A 20,763-nucleotide genomic window follows, 5' to 3' on the forward strand; every position below is an offset into this window, starting at 1 on the left:
TAATGGTACCTGGCATGGAATGACCCCTTTTAGAGCCGTCATCCCTGCATGAACCCTTGTAGTGCACAATTTACCAAGTACTATCTAGGTTTGCCTAATAGTCAAGATATATTTAACCACCATAACATCCTGTGTGCAACAAGCACATTGAAATTGGCATGCCCTTGCTTATAACTAGATACCATTCCTTTACAAAGAGCTGTGTGGAAGTTTACCTGCCTGCTCAGGTGCAAGACCTTGTGTTGAAATAGACCTGGCTGTACCTTATCCAATGCAATACTTTGCAACAAAGACAATCACAAGAATAGAAAACAGAACAGGAATGTCAAGAAAGTGGCAGTAAATTTGTACTTTTCTCCATACAAATCCTAGCATTACACCATGTGTAGATTTCTTAAGCTTCAGCTTAATACCCAAACCCAAATGAATGTGAAGCACTATTGTGACCACTTTATAAATTCAATATTAAACATACCCTGCTTTAACATATGCATTTTAATCTACCAAAATCCTACTGAAAACACACATCTTCTACATATAGTTTACATAAACCCCAGAATGTGCAGTGCTTAAATAGAAGGAATGTTAATTTTGAAATCATAATGCAAATAAAGGGCCATTGATGCCCAGAACTGGGACATGTTCATTAGGCACAAATGGAAGAAAACAGATTGCAACAGGGAGGGACTACCTGGACTTCCCGCTGCAAGCCCTTATGAATACGACTGAAAGACAGAATATAACTCGACAAGGCAGCTCCTGTAAATAGTGACTGAAAGGACTCTAGGAGTTGAAGTTTGTTCTTTGCGGAGCAGTTCAACAGGCGCGGGGCGATGGGGCGAAAAAGTACAACGCCAGTAGAATGAGGTAAACCACCACCAAAGCAGTCCCTGAAAAGGAAACAGAGGTTGGAATTCAGTCTAATCCGTGATATCCGGCATAGCAATGCGAACCAAGCACAACAACTTACCCTGAAAGTAGTCAGACTTGCCATCCATGAAAATGTAGTTGACCACAATCACACTAAAGATGCTGGCCCAAAGATGCAAGTCACTGAACAGGAGCACAAATCCCACATCCTGGAAAAGAGATGGAGTCCTGTTTGATGGGATCTTCTCACTGACCACTACAGTCTACGATCAAAACCTGAGGCTTTATGTACAGAAACAAGTGAGATACTGACAATTATATTGATAAAGTGCACATCTGATGCAATTAATCACAATGCAGATAAAGATTTAAAACGACTTACATAAAAAGTGTTGAACAAGATGAGTAAGGGAATCTGAATCATGCAGACTTGCACTGCTATGCAGTTTCCCACCTCCAAGCTGCAGACAAATCAAAGTCAGGTTACAGTTCTCGGAAACCCCGGGCCTAGGGGGGCAACAGCACTTGCTCTGGGAATCATGTCAGATTTTCATGGCCAATTTGATAAGGGTGATCTTCAGACAGACAACTCTCTCAACAAACAACGAGTTTGGGTAGGTGGGGCTTAAAAACAATCCCCTCGGAAACATGACAGAGGCGGACACACAACGCGGACGTGGACAGCTAGGCTAATTTTAGCCACAGCCAGTCAGTGGTTGTTGTAAGCTTGTAATACTATTAGTCACTGGAGAAATACACATTGGGAGTGTAAAATATCTTTCGCAAGCTCCAAGCTAGCTACCAGAAATGTTTACGGGTGGGTTCTGGATGGATTTCCCGGTGCTCAACTCCATCCACCCTTTCCTCTCTGCCAAACTGACGTTGGTTTATGTTTTATTTATTTAACTAGGCAAGTCAGTTAAGAACAAATTCTTAATTTATAATGACGGCCTCGGAACAGTGGGTTAACTGCCTTGTTCAGGAGCAGAACAATGGATTTTTACCATGTCAGCTCGGGGATTCGATCTAGCAACCTTTCGATTACTGGCCCAATGCCCTTACCACTAGGGTACCTGCTGCCCCTATGTACAGTGTATGCTTGAACATTGGTACATTGTGGAAGGCAACCGGTCTGTCTAGAGATACTAGGTTATGCATGACGAGACAAGATCCATCAGGAGAGTGAAAACGCAGTGTCAGAGCTTGAAGTGGCTTACCTGAGACTGATGTTATTCTGCAGGGCAAACTGGATTCCGTTGAAGATCTCAGGAATTTCTGGCACCATCGCCAACACGGTCACACCGATGAAATACTGCAGGAATGACAGACAGTGACACATTGCACTAGCCTTTACATAGTCAGGACATAACACATTTTAAAAGTTGTTTGGCTATCCTTATGCTTATCCTGAACAGCAGGTCGCATCATGCGTGTAAAATTCTGTTTTATAAAATGACAGGGGCTTTCAATAATGAGCTTTCCAGAGACATTTTCTACCCAATTACACGAATCGTATCATATTCCCCTGGGTATGGTCTCGGTTGGTCAATGGGCATGAAAAGGAAGGAAGAGGTTCAGAATGGAGTGAAACGGGGACGTACCATCTGAACCTATCCAATAACAAACGCAAATGTTTATTTTCTGTTGCATAACATTTTTCTACGCTGTGCCCTAATGAACATGGCTGAGGTGTGGGCGTACCTGGGAGATGGCGGAGTGGTCGAGGATGGGTTTGATGTGCTCCGTGGTGAGGTCGGCACAGGCAGCCATTAACAGCGTGGCCATGATCAGCACAGACAGAGCCCTCAACCTGGACCAGTGGACGACCGTGCCGTGACCACCTACACACACACACAAACAAACAATAGAAACCAATACAATGAAGTATCACACATTCCAGTTCCTGTCTACTATATAACCACAACACCACAAAAATTGTTTGTGGTTGGTGGGCTCACCGCTGGCGCCCTCCGGTGGGCACTGACCCTGGTGGTGGTCGTGCCCGTCACTGACTTGGATGTCATAGATGTGGGAGTGGGTCTTCAGTGTGAAGATGAGGCCGATCAGGTAGGCGGAGGGCAGCAACACGGAGATGGTGTATACCAGAGGCCTGGAAAACAAGCCATACAGCAAGTAACTACAGCGTAGCAGGCCTACTGACTGGAAAACAAGCCATACAGCAAGTAACTACAGCGTAGCAGGCCTACTGACTGGAAAACAAGCCATACAGCAAGTAACTACAGCGTAGCAGGCCTACTGACTGGAAAACAAGCCATACAGCAAGTAACTACAGCGTAGCAGGCCTACTGACTGGAAAACAAGCCATACAGCAAGTAACTACAGAGTAGCAGGCCTACTGACTGGAAAACAAGCCATACAGCAAGTAACTACAGAGTAGCAGGCCTACTGACTGGAAAACAAGCCATACAGCAAGTAACTACAGAGTAGCAGGCCTACTGACTGGAAAACAAGCCATACAGCAAGTAACTACAGAGTAGCAGGCCTACTGACTGGAAAACAAGCCATACAGCAAGTAACTACAGAGTAGCAGGCCTACTGACTGGAAAACAAGCCATACAGCAAGTAACTACAGCGTAGCAGGCCTACTGACTGGAAAACAAGCCATACAGCAAGTAACTACAGAGTAGCAGGCCTACTGACTGGAAAACAAGCCATACAGCAAGTAACTACAGCGTAGCAGGCCTACTGACTGGTAACACCAACAAACCATGGGACAGAATGGGTATTTTATTGGAACTTACTCAATGTGTCTGAGATATAAGGGTTCGTAACTTCCACTCTGTTGAGAAACATAATATGGCTTTAGTTTAATACATGCTTAAGCATTTGGGGCTACCCACAAACACCCCTCATAACACTCCTCATAACACACTTCCGCAGTAGTCACTACACTACAGACATGGCTTCAAATCATACTTGTTTTCAATCAAATACTTGAATGAAGCCTGTCTGGAATACCAGATGGATGGGTTAGGGTTAACCCTTTTGGCCACTGGGTCATTGGTTCCATTGCTCCAGGTAAGCTCAATCAAGTATTATTTGACCCTGAGACGCAGCACAGCCAATGTAATAGTTCATAATGATGATGCAGCAGGTGAACAGGAGACGTAGGTACTAACCATGTCATAGTGGCAGTCCATACAGGTAAAGGGCCCGCTGGTGTTGGCTGGAGAGCTGGAGCAGCCCGCACACACCAGGCTACCGTAGGCCTTGGAGAACAGGGTTGGGGCAAATACACCTGCGGGACAGAACAAAGTGTGTGAACTTGTTCGTGGATGTGCGTGTGTGTTCAGACTTCAAATCAAATTTTATTGGTCACATGTTTAGCAGATATTGCGGGTGTAGCAAAATGCTTGTGCTTCTAGTTGACAGTACAGTGATATCTAACAGTTTCACAACATTTACCCAAAATAAACGTAAATCTAAGTAAGGAATGGATTAAGAATGTATACATACATGTCAGAGCAGCATTGGACTAAGATACAGTGGCATAGTATAGAATACAGTATATTCATATGAGATGGGTGATGCAATATTTACACACAATTAAAGTGACTAAGATACCGTAGAATAGTGTGGAGCGCAGTTTATACAGTTGTGGCCAAAAGTTTTGAGAATAACACAAATATTAATTTCCACAAAGTTCGCTGCTTCAGTGTGTTCAGATATTTTTGTCAGATGTTACTATGGAATACTGAAGTATAATTACAAGAGTCAATATTTGCAGTGTTGACACAGGACTGATGGTAGCGCTCACCTGGTCTTCTCCGGACAAGGTTTTTTCCAGATGCCCCAAACAATCGGAAAGGGGATTCATCAGAGAAAATGACTATCCCAGTCCTCAGCAGTCCAATCCCTGTACCTTTTGCAGAACATCAGTCTGTCCCTGATGTTTTTCCTGGAGAGAAGCGGCTTCTTTGCTGCCCTTCTTGACACCAGGCCATCCTCCAAAAGGCTTCGCCTCCCTGTGCGTGCAGATGCACTCACACCTGCCTGCTGCCATTCCTGAGCAAGCTCTGTACTGGTGGTGTCCCGATCCCGCAGCTGAATCAACTTTAGGAAACGGTCCTGGCACTTGCTGTACTTTCTTGGGCGCCCTGAAGCCTTCTTCACAACAATTGAACCGCTCTCCTTGAAGTTCTTGACGATCCGATTAATGGTTGATTTAGGTGCAATCTTACTAGCAGCAATATCCTTGCCTGTGAAGCCCTTTTTGTGCAAAGCAATGATGACGACACGTGTTTCCTTGCAGGTAACCATGATTGACAGAGGAAGAACAATGATTCCAAGCACCACCCTCCTTTTCAAGCTTCCAGTCTGTTATTCCAACTCAATCAGCATGACAGAGTGATCTCCAGCCTTGTCCTCGTCAACACACACCTGTGTTAACGAGAGAATCACTGACATGATGTCAGCTGGTCCTTTTGTGGCAGGGCTGAAATGCAGTGGAAATGTTTTGGGGGGATTCAGTTCATTTGCATGGCAAAGAGGGACTTTGCAATTCATTTGCTCACTCTTCATAACATTTGAGTATATGCAAATTGCCATCATACAAACTGAGGCAGCAGACTGTGAAAATTAATATTTGTGTCATTCTCAAAACTTTTGGCCACGACTGTACATATGAGATGAGTGATCGATTTATAAAAGTGGCCAGTGATCTCTAATCTATGTCTACAGGCAGTCGCCTCTGATGTGCTAGTGATGGCTGTTTAGCAGCCTGATGGCCTTGAGATTGAAAAACAGTTTGTCTCCCAGTCCCAGCATTGATGCACCTGTACTGACCTCACCTTCTGGATGATAGCGGGGTGAACAGACAGTGGCTCGGGTGGTTAATGTCCTTGATGATCTTTTTGGCATTCCTATGGCATTGGGTGCTGTACGTGTCCAGGAGGGCAGGAAGTTTGCCCCCAGGAATGCGTTGGGCAGGCCGCAACACCCTCTGGAGAGCTTTGCGGTTGTAGGCGGTGCAGTTGCCGTACAAGGCGGTGGATACAGCCCGACAGGATGCTCTCGATTGTGCATTTGTAAAAGTTTGTGAGGGTTTTAGGTGTTCAGACAAATTTCTTCAGCCTCCCGAGGTTGAAGAGGCCCTGTTGCACCTTCTTCACCACACCGTCATTGTGGGTGGACCATTTCAGAAACTTGAAGCTTTCCACCTTCTTCACTGCAGTCCCATCGATGTGGATAGCGGGGTGCTCCCTCTGCTGTTTCCTGAAGTCCAACCTCCTTAGTTTTGTTGACATTGAGTGAGAGGTTATTTTCCTGGCACCACACTCCCAGAGCCCTCACCTCCCTGTAGGCGGTCTCATCGTTGCTGGTAATCAAGCCTACTACTGTTGTGTCGTCTGCAAACTTGATGATCGAGTTGGAGGCGTGCATGGCCACGCAGTCATGGGTGAACAGGGAGTACAGGAGGGGGCTGAGCACGCACCCTTGTGGGGCGACCCGTCAGGAAGTCCAGGACCCAGTTGCACAGGGCGGGGCTCAGACCCAGGGCCTCGAGCTTGATGATGAGTTAAGGGTACTATGGGGGTGAATGCTGAGCTATAGTCAATAAACAGAATTCTTACATAGGTATGCCTCTTGTCCAGATTGGACAGGGCAGTGTGGTGGCAATTGCGTCATCTGTGGACCTATTGGGGCAGTAAGCAAGTTGTAGTGGGTCTAGGGTGGCAGGTAAGGTAGAGGTGATATGATCCTGGACTAGTCTCTCAAAGCACTTCATGATGACAGATAGTCATTTAGTTCAATTACCTTTGCTTTCTTAGGTACAGGGACAACGGTGGCCATCTTGAAGCATGTGGGGACAACAGACTGGGATAGGAAGAGATTGAATATATCTGTAAACACACCAGCCAGCTGGTCTGCACATGCTCTGAGGACGCAGCTAGAGATACCATCTGGGCCGGAAGCCTTGCGAGGGTTAACACGCTTAAATGTCTTACACACGTCAGCCACAGAAAAGGAGAGCCCACAGTCCTTGATAGCGGGCCGTGTCGGTGGCACTGTATTATCCTTCTGAAGCTACTCTGAACATATCCCAGTCTGCGTGATCAAAACAATCTTGGAGCGTGGATTTCGATTGGTCAGACCAGCATTGAATAGTCGTTACCACGGGTGCTCCCTGTTTGAGTTTCTGCCTATAGGAGGGGAGGAGCAAGATGGAATCGTGGTCTGATTTGCCGAATGGAGGGCCTTATATGCATTCTGGAAGGTAGTATAACAATGGTGGAGAGTTTTAGCAGCACGAGTACAACAATCAATGTGTTGATCGAATTTCGGGAGCCTTTTCCTCAAATTTGCTTTGTTAAAATCCCCAGCTACAATAAATTCAGCCTCAGGATATGTGGTTTCCACTTTGCATAAAGTCCAGGGAAGTTCTTTGAGGGCCGTTGTGGTATCAGCTTGAGGGGGGATGTAGACCGCTGTGGCTATTATTGACGAAAACTCTTTTGGGAGATAGCATTTGATTGTGAGATATTCTAGGTTGGGTGAACAGAAGGACTTGAGTTCCTGTATGTTACACCATAAGTCAGTTACACCATAAGTCGTTAATCATAAAACATATACCTCCACCCGGAGAGTACATCTCGGCGCGATGTACTGAGAACCCAACTGGCTTTACAGAGTCAGACAGTATATCTCGAGAGACTTGCCTGTGTGCACACAGACGTGTTTCTTTGTGTGTGCTTACGCATCTGTGCATGCGTGTTCACGCTCTTACCTCCTACTGATATGAAGAGCAGGGCTGAGCTGACCCCTGCAGAGCGGCTGTTGAACCTCTGCTCCCTGTGTTTAAAGCCCCCGATGATCATGCTGATACCCTGGGTAGACAGGAGACATGATGTAGTCCAGTCACTAAACCTCCAGTCACTAAACCTCCAGTCACAAGTCCCCTGTGCTCAAGGCCAAGTGAAATTCAGAGTCTCTTACGGCTGAAATCCCAGTCCCCGTGTTCGAGTTCTGGTCCAAGTGCTGGGTCCACATTAAGTCAAAATAAAGTTATTTAACCAGTCAGATATAGTGTAGTGGCAAGAGGGATTTACTCAAATTGTTTGCTATCCGTTTTCCTTTCTGTGCCACCAAATGTTTGCATATAGGCTACTGGTAATGTTACCAGGGCCACATTCAGTTGAAAACATTGCAGATAAAAAAATACCATGAATAGAGCCGACGTTATCCCTTATGTCAGAGAGGCATGTTTGTTCTACATAGCATATTTCTACCTGAACGTTCCAAAACGTTGCATCCTGCTGAACGTGCCCCAGGTGGTTGGCTATAGCTAGCTAATGAGGTAACATGACTGAACAAGGTGTAGCCTAAACAAATGGTTAACAGTCTGGTCTGCAAGTAGCCTAGTTTAAGAACGGCCCGCGATGATTTATAAATGTAAAATGCGTAGCGACGGTATTAGGGGTCATATCTTTTTAACGGTAAGGGCTAAAATCAAACCATTTTCTCTGAGGAAAATAAGGAGAAGTGGCTAGTATGTTGGCTACAGAACCGGGCTATGAAATGCAGTGGGGAAAGTGCGATAGGTTGAGCGAGTCTACAAATTCAAAAATAATTCTATACTGAAGGGAGAGAAAAACATAGCTAGACTGTTGGTCTACTATTCAACTTAAAGCTGCTACTGTTTTTACATTTCATGAAGCATCTTGTGTTTTTTAACCAGACAAAGGGTACCTATGTAATTAGAAGGCTGGTGGTGACTGGTTAGCTACAGGGAAGAAAGAGAGTCGCCTGCGTGATGTGTATAAGCGGAGACGGAGCTGCGCCTATCTGGCCACACACATCGCTTGCTCCCCCGCAGCTCACCTGAACATATCCCAGTCCGCGTAGGCTAGGCTGTGTGTGGCGCATCTGTTCCACTGCAGAATAGAACATTTTCCTTAGTTCTAGTTTTCTGGGTCTATTTAGTCAGTTATATAGTCTCATAAATTGCCACTGAAAAGTAGGTGTTTGAGTAATATTTTAGTCACTATTATTGTTGAGAAAGTAAACACTGGTGGTTGTGTGTCAGTCTTCGAGGGTAATGTTTTTGTGTATATCAGTGAGATGCCTGTGTGTGTCTAGGTGCCACTCACTGGGATAAAGAGAATACAGCCCAGCAGGGTTCCAGTGAGAGCGGCCTTGACGATCTCCTCATAGCACTTGGTGCCGGCCTTGTGACCCCTCAGCAGGGCAGTGATGTAGAAGGTCATCTCTGTGATGGAGCCAAACGTGGCGTTCACCACTGCTCCCACCGCAAAGTTACTCTGGGCTGAGATACTGCAGAGAGACAGACAGCGTGTGACTCTGGGCTGAGATACTGCAGAGAGACAGACAGCGTGTGACTCTGGGCTGAGATACTGCAGAGAGGCAGACAGCGTGTTACTCTGGGCTGAGATACTGCAGAGAGGCAGACAGCGTGTTACTCTGGGCTGAGATACTGCAGAGAGGCAGACAGCGTGTTACTCTGGGCTGAGATACTGCAGCGAGATGTACCATTTTAACTACTAACGCCAAATTTTACCACCACCAAATTTAACAACCATCAACCAGCCTCAGGGGTGATTCTATTCAGAGGGCCTTGTCGGAGCACAAGCACGTCATTATGTGGATTTAACATCTGTTCAAAACAATGAGAACAATTTGACTCCAAGCTAGCCTCTTACTGTGGTTCTGGTATTTTGCCCATGTTGGCAGAGCAGACGGGGGGGGGGGGGGGGGGTCTTACCTGGCGATGCCCATGCCAATGTAATAGGACAGTGGGATGATGGAGCTGACGGCAGCAGCGAACTTGGCCTCCGAGCTGACAAACTGGTTCTCTGTGTCCACGTAGCCGACCACCAGGGTTGTGATGACCAGGGGCAGCAGGTCTGGGTGGGCACATTGCTTTAAGGATCACCAGTGGGTCAACTGGAATGGAAAGTCTACAGCGCTGTGTTGGATATCAAATACATTGCAGAATCACAGATCTATAAATAACCTTGCATCCTAACTAACTACTTATTGTGTGAACCAAATTAATGATTTTATACTTATTTTTGCTTAAACTGATTCCCTCAAACCTGCTGATTGTCTGATGCCAATTGGTGATGCACTGTAAAGAACCACTAAGCAGAAATGCTGACCCCTGCTGGACAGGGTAAAAGGTGCAACTTGCAGGACATTCCATTAGGTTCTTGGTGGTGTTCCAGGTCATCTTTTTTGTAGTCACACTGCCCAACTCATAATATCTCTATAGCAAATGAATGTGGTTCCTAGGACACGAAACACTTCTCCAGGTCTGATCATCTAAGCCGTGTGACTGCATAAAGACGACCTGGAACGCCACCACCAGTTCACTGACATGAGTCAGGTGACAGATAATCACAACCATAATGGTCTGTTAAAGGATACTGACAGCGAACACATTGATTCCGTCCAAGGTGTATTTGTAGTAGTACCAGTTGAAGGCGTGGTAGCAACAGAGAAGCACTTGGCTCTCACACCCTTGCGGCTGCAAAAGAGACAGAAAAAAAATAGCAAAGCAATTGTTAAATTATACATTTCCAAATCAAGGAAAAGGATTCCTTTAAAAAACACGGTGGCATTGTCAACACGACATGGAAGGGGAAGATCTTGATGAGCGCGTCCACCTTTTTCAGCCGGTGGATGTGGACGTCCTCGGGGGGCATGAGGAGGATGATGGCCAGGGTGCGGGCGTTCATCTTGGCCACGGGGATGGTGAAGACCAGGATCCAGGAGAGGAAGCAGGCCAGGCCGTGGATCAGCCCCAGGAGAGGGTAGCCTAGCAACAACCACACATAGGTACTGACACGACACTGCACCCAGCAGGGCACAGCACAGGAGACCAGGCAGGCACAGACACACATGCAAACACAAACAAAAGCACGTGCACACACACAGCGGGGACAGATGTGAAAAAGTACTGGTTATGAAATGGTCTTGGCAAAAGCTTGAAAACAGAGCAGCCAATCAGGCACTCAGATTGAGTTTAGAGATTGATAACTTGTTAGTCTGAACAAACTAAACCAAACACATTCCATCGCAATCCACATAAGGAAAACAACATACGCTTATAAGGATATAACTTTTGACATAAATATTATTTGAGAAAATATTAGCCCACACAGGGGTTGAGGCGATAGGTGAGGGGACAAGACTCACCCAGTAACGCGTCCGTTGTGGGGGGACCTCGATGGGGACAGAAGGGGGCATGAGCAGGGGTGTAGACTCCTTCACCTCCTTTGAGTCAGATTCCTCTGGGATGGCCTCGCAGTGAGGGAACTTCACACAGCATCGCCTGACCAGGCTTCTGGGCTAAACATCCAGGTGAAAGAAGGAGAGAGCGGGATGGGAGCGAAGGAGAGAGCGGGATGGGCGCGGGAGCGAAGGAGAGAGCGGGATGGGCGCGGGAGCGAAGGAGAGAGCGGGATGGGCGAGGGAGCGAAGGAGAGAGCGGGATGGGCGAGGGAGCGAAGGAGAGAGCGGGATGGGCGAGGGAGCGAAGGAGAGAGCGGGATGGGCGCGGGAGCGAAGGAGAGAGCGGGATGGGCGCGGGAGCGAAGGAGAGAGCGGGATGGGCGCGGGAGCGAAGGAGAGAGCGGGATGGGCGAGGGAGCGAAGGAGAGAGCGGGATGGGCGAGGGAGCGAAGGAGAGAGCGGGATGGGCGAGGGAGCGAAGGAGAGAGCGGGATGGGCGAGGGAGCGAAGGAGAGAGCGGGATGGGCGCGGGAGCGAAGGAGAGAGCGGGATGGGCGCGGGAGCGAAGGAGAGAGCGGGATGGGCGAGGGAGCGAAGGAGAGAGCGGGATGGGCGCGGGAGCGAAGGAGAGAGCGGGATGGGCGAGGGAGCGAAGGAGAGAGCGGGATGGGCGAGGGAGCGAAGGAGAGAGCGGGATGGGCGCGGGAGCGAAGGAGAGAGCGGGATGGGCGCGGGAGCGAAGGAGAGAGCGGGATGGGCGAGGGAGCGAAGGAGAGAGCGGGATGGGCGAGGGAGCGAAGGAGAGAGCGGGATGGGCGAGGGAGCGAAGGAGAGAGCGGGATGGGCGAGGGAGCGAAGGAGAGAGCGGGATGGGCGAGGGAGCGAAGGAGAGAGCGGGATGGGCGAGGGAGCGAAGGAGAGAGCGGGATGGGCGAGGGAGCGAAGGAGAGAGCGGGATGGGCGAGGGAGCGAAGGAGAGAGCGGGATGGGCGAGGGAGCGAAGGAGAGAGCGGGATGGGCGAGGGAGCGAAGGAGAGAATGGAAGCAAGAGAGCGATGGAAGTAAAAACAACATCTGTATTGTCTGATTAGACCTAACGTCAATAAGAGCCTTAATACATGATTAAACCTTATTGATAAACTCCAACCAACACTAAGCAATAGTATCAGGACCATCAGTTTGACTACAACACCATTAAAATGGGGCCCAGAGAGTGACAGTATTGAGGTGACAATTGCACACACTTCTAACCAGACCATGAATATAGCTGGGTGTTCAAGTCTTTAGTTATATTTGTTGAGTTGTTGGACCTAGTTGTTGTAACGGTATATGAGGAGCAAGGAGAATGATGAACACAGCGATCAAGCTGGTTCCTCCAGGCTAAACGTCACACTGACCAGGCAATAATCAATGGAGAACGAGCCAAGACAATAGCATAATCAACCACTGTCATAACTGTTACCTTTAGTATGGACTTCCCAAATGGCCACAGAAAGTAGCATGATAACTTCCAACACAGCTTCCCTGAAATAAGATTTGAGACCCCAAAATATTAGAATTGAAATTCAGATTTATGTCATCCCGACGTAAAGTAATACAGATTTTATTTAAAAGAACATTAAAATAATGTGTGTATTACATGAAAGGGGTTCTTACCATAAGGAACTCCAATGATGGTCAGAAACATTAGGACAGAGACCAAGAGGTAGGCTAAAGAGATCCACCATCCAAATAAAATCAAGTATGCCATGTTTCCACAAGTGATCAATGAACCTGAAATCAAAGAGATTAAAAAAAAAATGGCAGTGTATTCTTTTCATCAACATATAGTGTCTACTCTATAGCTATAGAACACTACAATCTTGAGTATTTTTCCCTCAAACATTTAGAAAATGATTCACATCAAGCCATGATCATGTTCATTAGGGCACATGGTAGTTAAATGTTTTAAAAAACGTTGCCACGGAAAACAAAAAAAACAACATTTCTTATTGGACATGTTCAGATAACTGTCCCCGAAACAGGGAGGTACTATCTCCGTTTGGTGACTACTGAACACAACCCGCACCTTTTCTAATGATCGTCATATTAGAGGTTCCGCAGGGGGCAAGTGAATTAGGAGCAGGAGGACAGACACTAACCTTGGGGTCTGACAAAGTTTAGCTCCGAGTAGAGCTCCCTCACAATGTCCGACCTGTCCTCGATGGGCCTCTCAGTCACGTGACTCTTCCACTTTCTGAAGCCAAACTGAACATGTGCACACACAACCAGACACACCATCACTTCCAAGTTGAAGGGATATTTTGTAAATCATTCAAATTATAACTGTTTTACATGGAAGACAAAAACTGCCAGGCTTTTTTTTCTCCGATGTGTCCAACACCCCACCCACCCTGTAGTTGTTGGCCAGTTTGTTTGCCTCTACTTCATTCTCCGCTCGGATGGTGGTCCTCAAGCTCGAGCCATCCTGCCAAACCTCTTCCCCATAGTGACAAGGAGTACTGCCTCCTGAGGGAACAGACACCAAGTTACCAAACAAATGGATGAAATGGTCCGGCCAAGACGAGGAAAAAAGTAAGACAAGAAAAATGGATGAGAGGTCTTCCATGAAGTATCACACACTAACATATGGACATTTAAAAATGATTTGATATAGCAGAATTTCATGAATCTTGTTTCTCCCAAAGGTGTAGAGCTTAGCCAGCCCAAAAAACTAAATTACACCAATGCTATCGGTTGTACAGAGCATCCATGGGTACTTTAGCAAACAGTCAGTGTTGGTTGTGACTATGTGCTGCCAGGACAGGCTGTACCCTCACCTTTGTGTGCAGACAAGCATTTGGGGGTGTATTGGTGGGAGACATCTGGGGAGGGGGTCTCGGCCACATGGCTGCCAATGTCCACACACAGTCTGTCACACTGGGATGTACGGCGGTAGACCCTGGGGTCATGGTCCCATTGGGTATCTGAGGGGACAAACAAACATTTATATGAAACATAACCTACCCTTAAACGTCTCCATTATTAGAAGTGTTTATTCATCAACATAACTTGTGTAGGGTAACAAATGACATCTGAGAAGATGCAGGTAAACTTGCATAAAACGTTCAGAATAAAATGATACCTACTAATAAATGTATCCCCCAGAGAACTAAACTCAACATTGTTAGACAAACAGAATCCATATGGCATAACTAGGGCCAGGAGTTTTTCCTCATCAGGAACAACTCTGGATCCCAGTTGGTTAGGTCATGTGAGACCTGTGTGGACCAATGCACTAAACCCGTCAAGTCAGTGCGTGACTAACGAAAAGCTCCTGACAGTCACATGCAGCGACACCCAATTCTTCAGTGCAGGGATACTGGTGAGACTGATGACATTACCTATGGATTTCAAACGTTAGTGGATTTAACAAGCACTATGACGATGCACAGAAATGTTGCCTCTGAAGGTTTACCACTTTGACAGGGGAGCAAGATAACTTTACAACTTCATGTCTTTTAAAAAGGACGAGCAGCGTTTTCTAAATTCAATTCAGAGAGATTGAAATGGTCATACATGGAAAATCCAGAGAGCAACAAGTACTTGTAAATCCAACGCTCTCTCCTGACCTGACATTCCCTAAACTGAATCTCCACAGGATTTAAGATGAGCATCACTGTCCCAAGACTCCTAACTGAACAAAGGGAAGGGATTCTTTATCAACATGTGACATCGTCTTCATGCAACTTCAATTATGAGACGGGCCAGTCAATCAATAGACTCACAGTTCTCATAATCTGAGAGAAAGCAGATTGATAATATTTTCAATTAAATACAAATTTAGTGAAAGCATTCGTCCTCAGCTTTCCTCCTCATGTTGTCGTAATCTTACCACTACTGTAGCATAAGTCAGGATTTCCCAAACTCGGTCCTGGGCGCCCCCTGGGTGCACGTTTTAGTTGTGCCCTACTGTAGCACTACACAGCTCATTCAAATGATCAAAGCTTGATGATGAGTTGGTTATTTTAATAAGCTGTGTAGGGCAAACACCAAAACGTGCACCCAGGGGGGCCCCAGGACCGAGTTTGGGGAACCCTGACTTAGGTAATAGTACAGCGTAGCCTACAATCTCTCTGGTAATAAGAGTCCATACACTATTTTCAGAATCTGGTTCCAATATCTGTGAACAGAAATCCATATTGGGGGTCTGAGCAAATTATCAAGCAGTTTTCAGATGTACGTCACAGGAACTGAATAGTTTCTCACCTATTAGTAAACAGGTTTGTGAGGCCTGGTTATCCTAACTACATTAAGTGTAAAACATTATTTAGGGGCTCCTCCGCACAAATTAAATATTGTGGAAATAGAAGGAAAGCAGCCTACCCATACACAGGTGCGTTTAATCAAAGTTAACTATTGAACACTAACTGACAAGGCACAAATATAGGCTTTTCAAAATGTCGAACCTTCTATGAAATTTACAAAACAAATGCCAAAGTTTACCTTGAGAGCTGTGTCTATGTACGATACAACATTTGTTGCAAACGCACGATTATCGCATGTTAAACAAACCGCGGAGATTGATAGAAGGAACGTTTACGATTTGTTCTTACCTGAACTTTCAGCCGTAGACCTCCGCCTACACCTCTCCGTATCAACAATAGGCGCTTTAATGTTGGACATTATTATTGATTATAATTCCCATAGAGCTAATACCACGCCGGTTTAATCAAGTCAATGCCCTTCCTCAGCGGTTCTCTGTGCGCTTCCTAACCATTGATGACATACATGCATGTCTCCAAACAACTCGTGGGAATTGTAGATCATCCTCATATCTTGTCCTTCTCCATCGACTGCATTCTGGGATGTGTAGTGACTGTGTCATGTCCTGTGCCCATTCTAATATAAAACAACTTTGTTTGAAAATCCAATTCATAACTTACGCTGTTTTTGATGAAATGTGTTCTATTGAATAATATGTGTTTTCTGTCATTCTGTCTATTTCAGGGATGGCCAACATTGATTTGGGTGGGGGCAGTTGTTTGAAGTTTTTAATATAATATCTGAGTGAGACAGACTAACACAATCAATGGGGCCCCTGTTGGTAATTCGACCATGAACCAAGTTGGGTCAGCTGGACGCTAAACTAATTTCGCAATCTAAAAAATGTTAGCTGACATGGTGGGCTAATTGACTGACTATCCGTGACTGTGCTAACAAGAGAAAAACTGTTGATGCCCAACCAAATTTCGAAATTGCACCTTTTGTATTCTACTATTCTAACTTGCAGCAGTAAATTGAGACCCCGAGCGAATTTTTTTTTTAATTGTATTTTTGGGGGGAAATTGATCAAGGACTTTCAAAAGTGGCCAGTTGCTTATCCCTGGCCTATTTACTTTACCAAGGATAATAACATTTCATACTGGGTGGAGACCTAAAAACTATATGTGAAAGGAAACATTATTCCAACAAGTGTAGGACAACAGAACTAAGGACCATCAACACTAGAAATATGTTTTATTCACAAATCTCAATAAATAAATCAAAAAACAACAACACCAGAATTCTAGGTTTCCTTTTATTTACATAATTATACAAAAATACAGCTTCATGATCAAAGTAATACAATTCTGTGTTCAAGATATGAGTGTGGAGAGAAACAGCAGTAAGCTACATATACAATAGGGAAATGGATTTTGCCAATATAAAGAACCCACAAAGAGATGGACTGTATTTAACTATCTTTGACAACAAAATAAAACTCTGAGAACGTTCACAATACCTCAAAGTATAGCAGGGTTAACTTCCCCTGGAATAAACTGGCTGGTCAGTATCCAACATGAGAAATATTACAGTTGATGTCATATACACTTGATAGATTCCTTGTCTTTTCACAAAATATATTTTTTTAACAGAAATTACATTCGTTTGCACTGATGGTGCAAGAAATGTCCAAATGTATTAAACAAATGTTACAGTGTTATTTTCATTGCAGCGCTTTACAGCTTGCTTAATTTATCTTCCAGACATGGACATTTTATAAATAATCTGATACACATTAGCTAATAGGACTATCATAACATTGACACTACAGATGTAGGATCTTAATTTGAGCCAGTTTGCTACAGCAGAAACATAATCCTGCAGCAACAGGAAATGTGAGTTATGTGGATTATAATTAATGACCATTTTTGTAGCGGTTGATCCATTTTTTGTAAGCGAAAATCAAGTCAAAGTGGAAATTACAAACTTCAGAAACCGTTTTAAACCTCAAATGCAGTACAAGTTTTAATTTTTCCTGCAACAGGTTGAATCAAATTAAGATTTTACATCTGTAGTTCGGCACCATCTTTATTCTGTTGTGAGTGTGACGCAAAGACACTAATACTAAAATACTTTGGTTACAGCATCGGTACAACTACATCACGAGCTTCAGTGACTTTTCCCTTTTGCTGAGCAAATCTGTAATGTACCTCAGCACAGATAAACAACCAAACATACAGTATAACAACTTAGAATTGTACAAGTATGCTGCATCCTTGCACAGGAGGTTGGTGGCACCTTAATTGAGAAGGACAGGCTTGTGGTAATGGCTGGAGCGGAATTAGCGGAACGGTATTAAATGTGTTTGATGCCATTTCATTTGCTCCGTTCCAGCCATTATTATGAGCCGTCCTCCCCTCAGCAGCCTCCACTGCGTCCTCGGTCCCAATAAATGAACAGGTGCACTACACATAGAGAGAAGCACAACACGTGCATTTAGAAATTGTAGCAGATAATTACAAGCAAAGAGAATAAAGGTGTTTTGCTCAACTCTAGGACAACATGACGCAATATATAGCACTGTCCTATACAATAAAAACACAGAACTCAACAAAGTATATCCAAGGTAGTCTATACGTATGCTTAACTTGGGCAGGAGCTCACCGGAGCTGAGTACCGGCAACTCACATTTTCTACTGCTTGTGCTCCTGTTCTTCTTCTAGAATATTAGCTGAAAAGTATTGTGGAGCTCCTGCACATAAATATAAACAGTACCAGCATGTAAAATGAGTACCGGCACCTACTGTATTTCAGTCCAAGTCAAGCACTGCTGTACAATAGAGTAACAAATCATGTGGAAATACTATATACTACAGTAAAAAAATAACCCTTTTTAATACAATTGTACAGGGGAAAAAAACGTAACAATTTAACTGATGTAGCTAACATGTGCAAGAACACTTTCAAGAAATGAAATGATTGATTCCCACTCAGTTGTGTATTTAATTTCCACTGATGTAAAAACCTAATCAATTCTCTTTCTCCTCAGGTGAAAAAAGCTCACTTTTGTGTGATTGCACCAGGCAATATAAAAACAGTTCTATATTTTTGTGACAAAAGTACAGACTACAAGTTGACAAAGATATAGAAAGACATGGAACTTCCAGAGCCTGATGGTTTCTGCATCAGATGAGGCTGCATGTCAATCATCTGAAGTGGCTTCCTCTCCATCGTTACAGATCTAGTAATATTCTGTTATTAACACAGGCTAGTTGAAAGCAATATGGAGAACGCCTACATGGAATTCGTTTTCACAGGTCCAGTTTTCTAAAGTCAGCGACGACGTAGACAAGAGACAAGGAAAGGAAGCCACTTTACACTACTTACATAAACCCTATGATGCATGAACTGACTCAGTGAACGATAAGATCCCTGGAAGAGTCTTGGAAGTCATATAATGAATGAATGGCTATGAGACTGAAATCAACAAGAGTGATATCTGATCCAAGACAAAGTGACCCGGGATCATGTCAGTGATGGTGACCGTCATCCAATTCGTTCAGAGTTGAGCTGCCTCTTCTGCTGCCATCATTCAATTAAATGTTTCTGACAACAGAAGTTAGTTGTTGCAACATGGCTGGTCATGTCCGTTTTCTGACCAATGCCATAAGTGGAATTATTTTCGGTAAATCACACAGCATTGACTAGTCTGGGATGTGTTTCCCAAAAGCTTTGTAGCTAACGAGGTACTTTATTTCTCTCCACAACTATAGACCCAGACCACTTGTAGAACAGAAAAGTGCTTTATTCAATTCATTTAGCTTATTTAGACAGGCAGGCCAATTCTGATCTTTTTTTCACTAATTGATCTTTTTACCAATCAGATTAGCTCTGAAAAAGATGTGATGTGAAAAGATTTGATGTGATTGGTCAAAAGACTAATTAGTGGTAAAAATATAAGAATTAGGCTGCCTGTCTAAATGCAGCTATAGGTTTTTAAACACATTTTTATGAAACTGTAGCTACTGTGATTTGTTAAGAGAAATTCAGAGCCACCCCACTGGGCACAGAAGTCAGTTCAACGTCTAGTTCTGATTTACATCTGGTTGAGTTGTTAACTAACGTGAATTCAATGTGAAATCAACAACAAATGTCACTATTTCATTGGATTTAGCTTAAAGGTTGGATGAAAAAAATACGAAATGCCCTTACGTTGATGACTTTTTTCAAATACAATCAGTTTTCCACATTGATTCAACATCATCACATAGATTTTGGGGGGTTGAAATGACGTGGAAACAACGTTGATTCAACCAGTTCGTGCCCAGTGGAACATAAGCCAAGAAGCTTTCATGAAACTCACCCTTGGCCTGATCAGTTCTCCTTTAGCCCTTCCCTTTAAATGAGACAGATCTGACCAATTAACTTGACTTGAGTCCTGTTTCATCTTGACTGTTGGGCAGTGACAAGGGAGCCCCATAAGTGTAAGTATCCAGCACTTTTCTCTAACAGTCTGTAAAAAAAAAATGAAAACCCCACAACCACACATGGTCGCTCTCAGAAGTCAGAGTCAGCATCCATAAGCTCCGCCTCCATCAGGTTGGTTCTAGAGTGGATCTGCCCCCACTCCTCCCTCCTTTGACCCCCCTGCGACCTCCCCACGTGGTCTGTCCTCCCAGACACCCCTGCCATAGGCGCCACCTCCCCGGAGTAGTGGAACGCTCCATTGGGCTGCCAGAAGGAGGGGGGTGGTTGTTGGGGGCGGCAGCGAGGCCCCAGGCCGAGGTCCTCTGGCAGGTCACTGAGGGAGAGGGGGTTGAGGTCAGGGTACCTGCTCCTCTGGCTAGAGGAGGCCCCCAGGGCTCCTCCGTACCTCTCTTGGTCGGGCAGGGGATGAGAGGGCCTAAACTCAGGGTAAGAGCCTGGAAGGACGTCCTCAGCCTCCTCCTGGTGCTGCCTCAGATTGGCCACCAGGCTCCTGTGGCCGGGCAGCTTGGGTAGCCGTGGCCCCGAGCTGGTGCCAAACTCTCGCCGACGGTAGCCCTGGTGTTCGGCCAGCTCCTCCAGAGGACGCGCCTCCTTCCTCTTCTTCCTCTTCTTCTTCCTCTTCATCATCATCTCAGGGGAGATCTCCGCCTCCACCATCCACAGCTTGTTCCTCTCCTCTGGGGGTGGAACTGGGTGAAAGAGCAGGGTGAGATTCAGACTCATAGTGGTAACATGGTAGCAGGATTAAATCAGACTGGTGGCTGAACTGACAATTCTGTAGCCTGGTTATATAATACTGAATACTGCCATTGTGAGTGCAGCATTCAGTCTGGCTTAACCAGGCTAGTAACATAGGCCCTGTTTGAATCTGTACATGACTGGATAAGTGAAAGCAAAGGCCTTATCCCATTGCTTTAACCAATCCAACTGTCTACGATCTGTTAT

At 45.2% G+C, this 20,763-nt stretch overlaps 2 protein-coding genes across 2 annotated transcripts in view; both read right to left on the reverse strand.

Annotated features, from left to right (window-relative positions):
- Positions 1 to 332: 332 nt before the first annotated feature.
- LOC106609779 (low affinity vacuolar monovalent cation/H(+) antiporter-like) lies at positions 333 to 15,943 on the reverse strand. Its single transcript, XM_045700081.2, has 20 exons — positions 15,681 to 15,943; positions 13,905 to 14,051; positions 13,478 to 13,593; positions 13,227 to 13,332; positions 12,742 to 12,858; positions 12,548 to 12,609; positions 11,050 to 11,202; positions 10,518 to 10,703; positions 10,279 to 10,378; positions 9,614 to 9,755; positions 8,982 to 9,165; positions 7,619 to 7,718; positions 4,011 to 4,129; positions 3,633 to 3,670; positions 2,829 to 2,980; positions 2,572 to 2,711; positions 2,088 to 2,182; positions 1,253 to 1,331; positions 971 to 1,079; positions 333 to 890 (listed from the first exon to the last, which is right to left on the reverse strand). Exons 1-20 carry the CDS (start codon positions 15,748 to 15,750, stop codon positions 817 to 819), a joined length of 2,289 nt encoding a protein of 762 aa, XP_045556037.1. The 5' UTR covers positions 15,751 to 15,943; the 3' UTR covers positions 333 to 816.
- A 688-nt stretch (positions 15,944 to 16,631) lies between these two features.
- Positions 16,632 to 20,763, reverse strand: part of LOC106609777 (protein smoothened) — a 159,059-nt gene continuing 154,927 nt past the window's right edge. The window contains exon 12 of the mRNA XM_045700083.2: positions 16,632 to 20,507. Coding sequence (XP_045556039.1) covers positions 19,888 to 20,507 — 620 coding nt within the window. The 3' untranslated portion in view covers positions 16,632 to 19,887. The remainder of the gene's footprint in view (positions 20,508 to 20,763) is intronic.

This window comes from Salmo salar, chromosome 17 (genome assembly GCF_965601325.2).
Source record: "Salmo salar chromosome 17, fSalSal1, whole genome shotgun sequence".
NCBI classification, from domain to species: domain Eukaryota; kingdom Metazoa; phylum Chordata; class Actinopteri; order Salmoniformes; family Salmonidae; genus Salmo; species Salmo salar.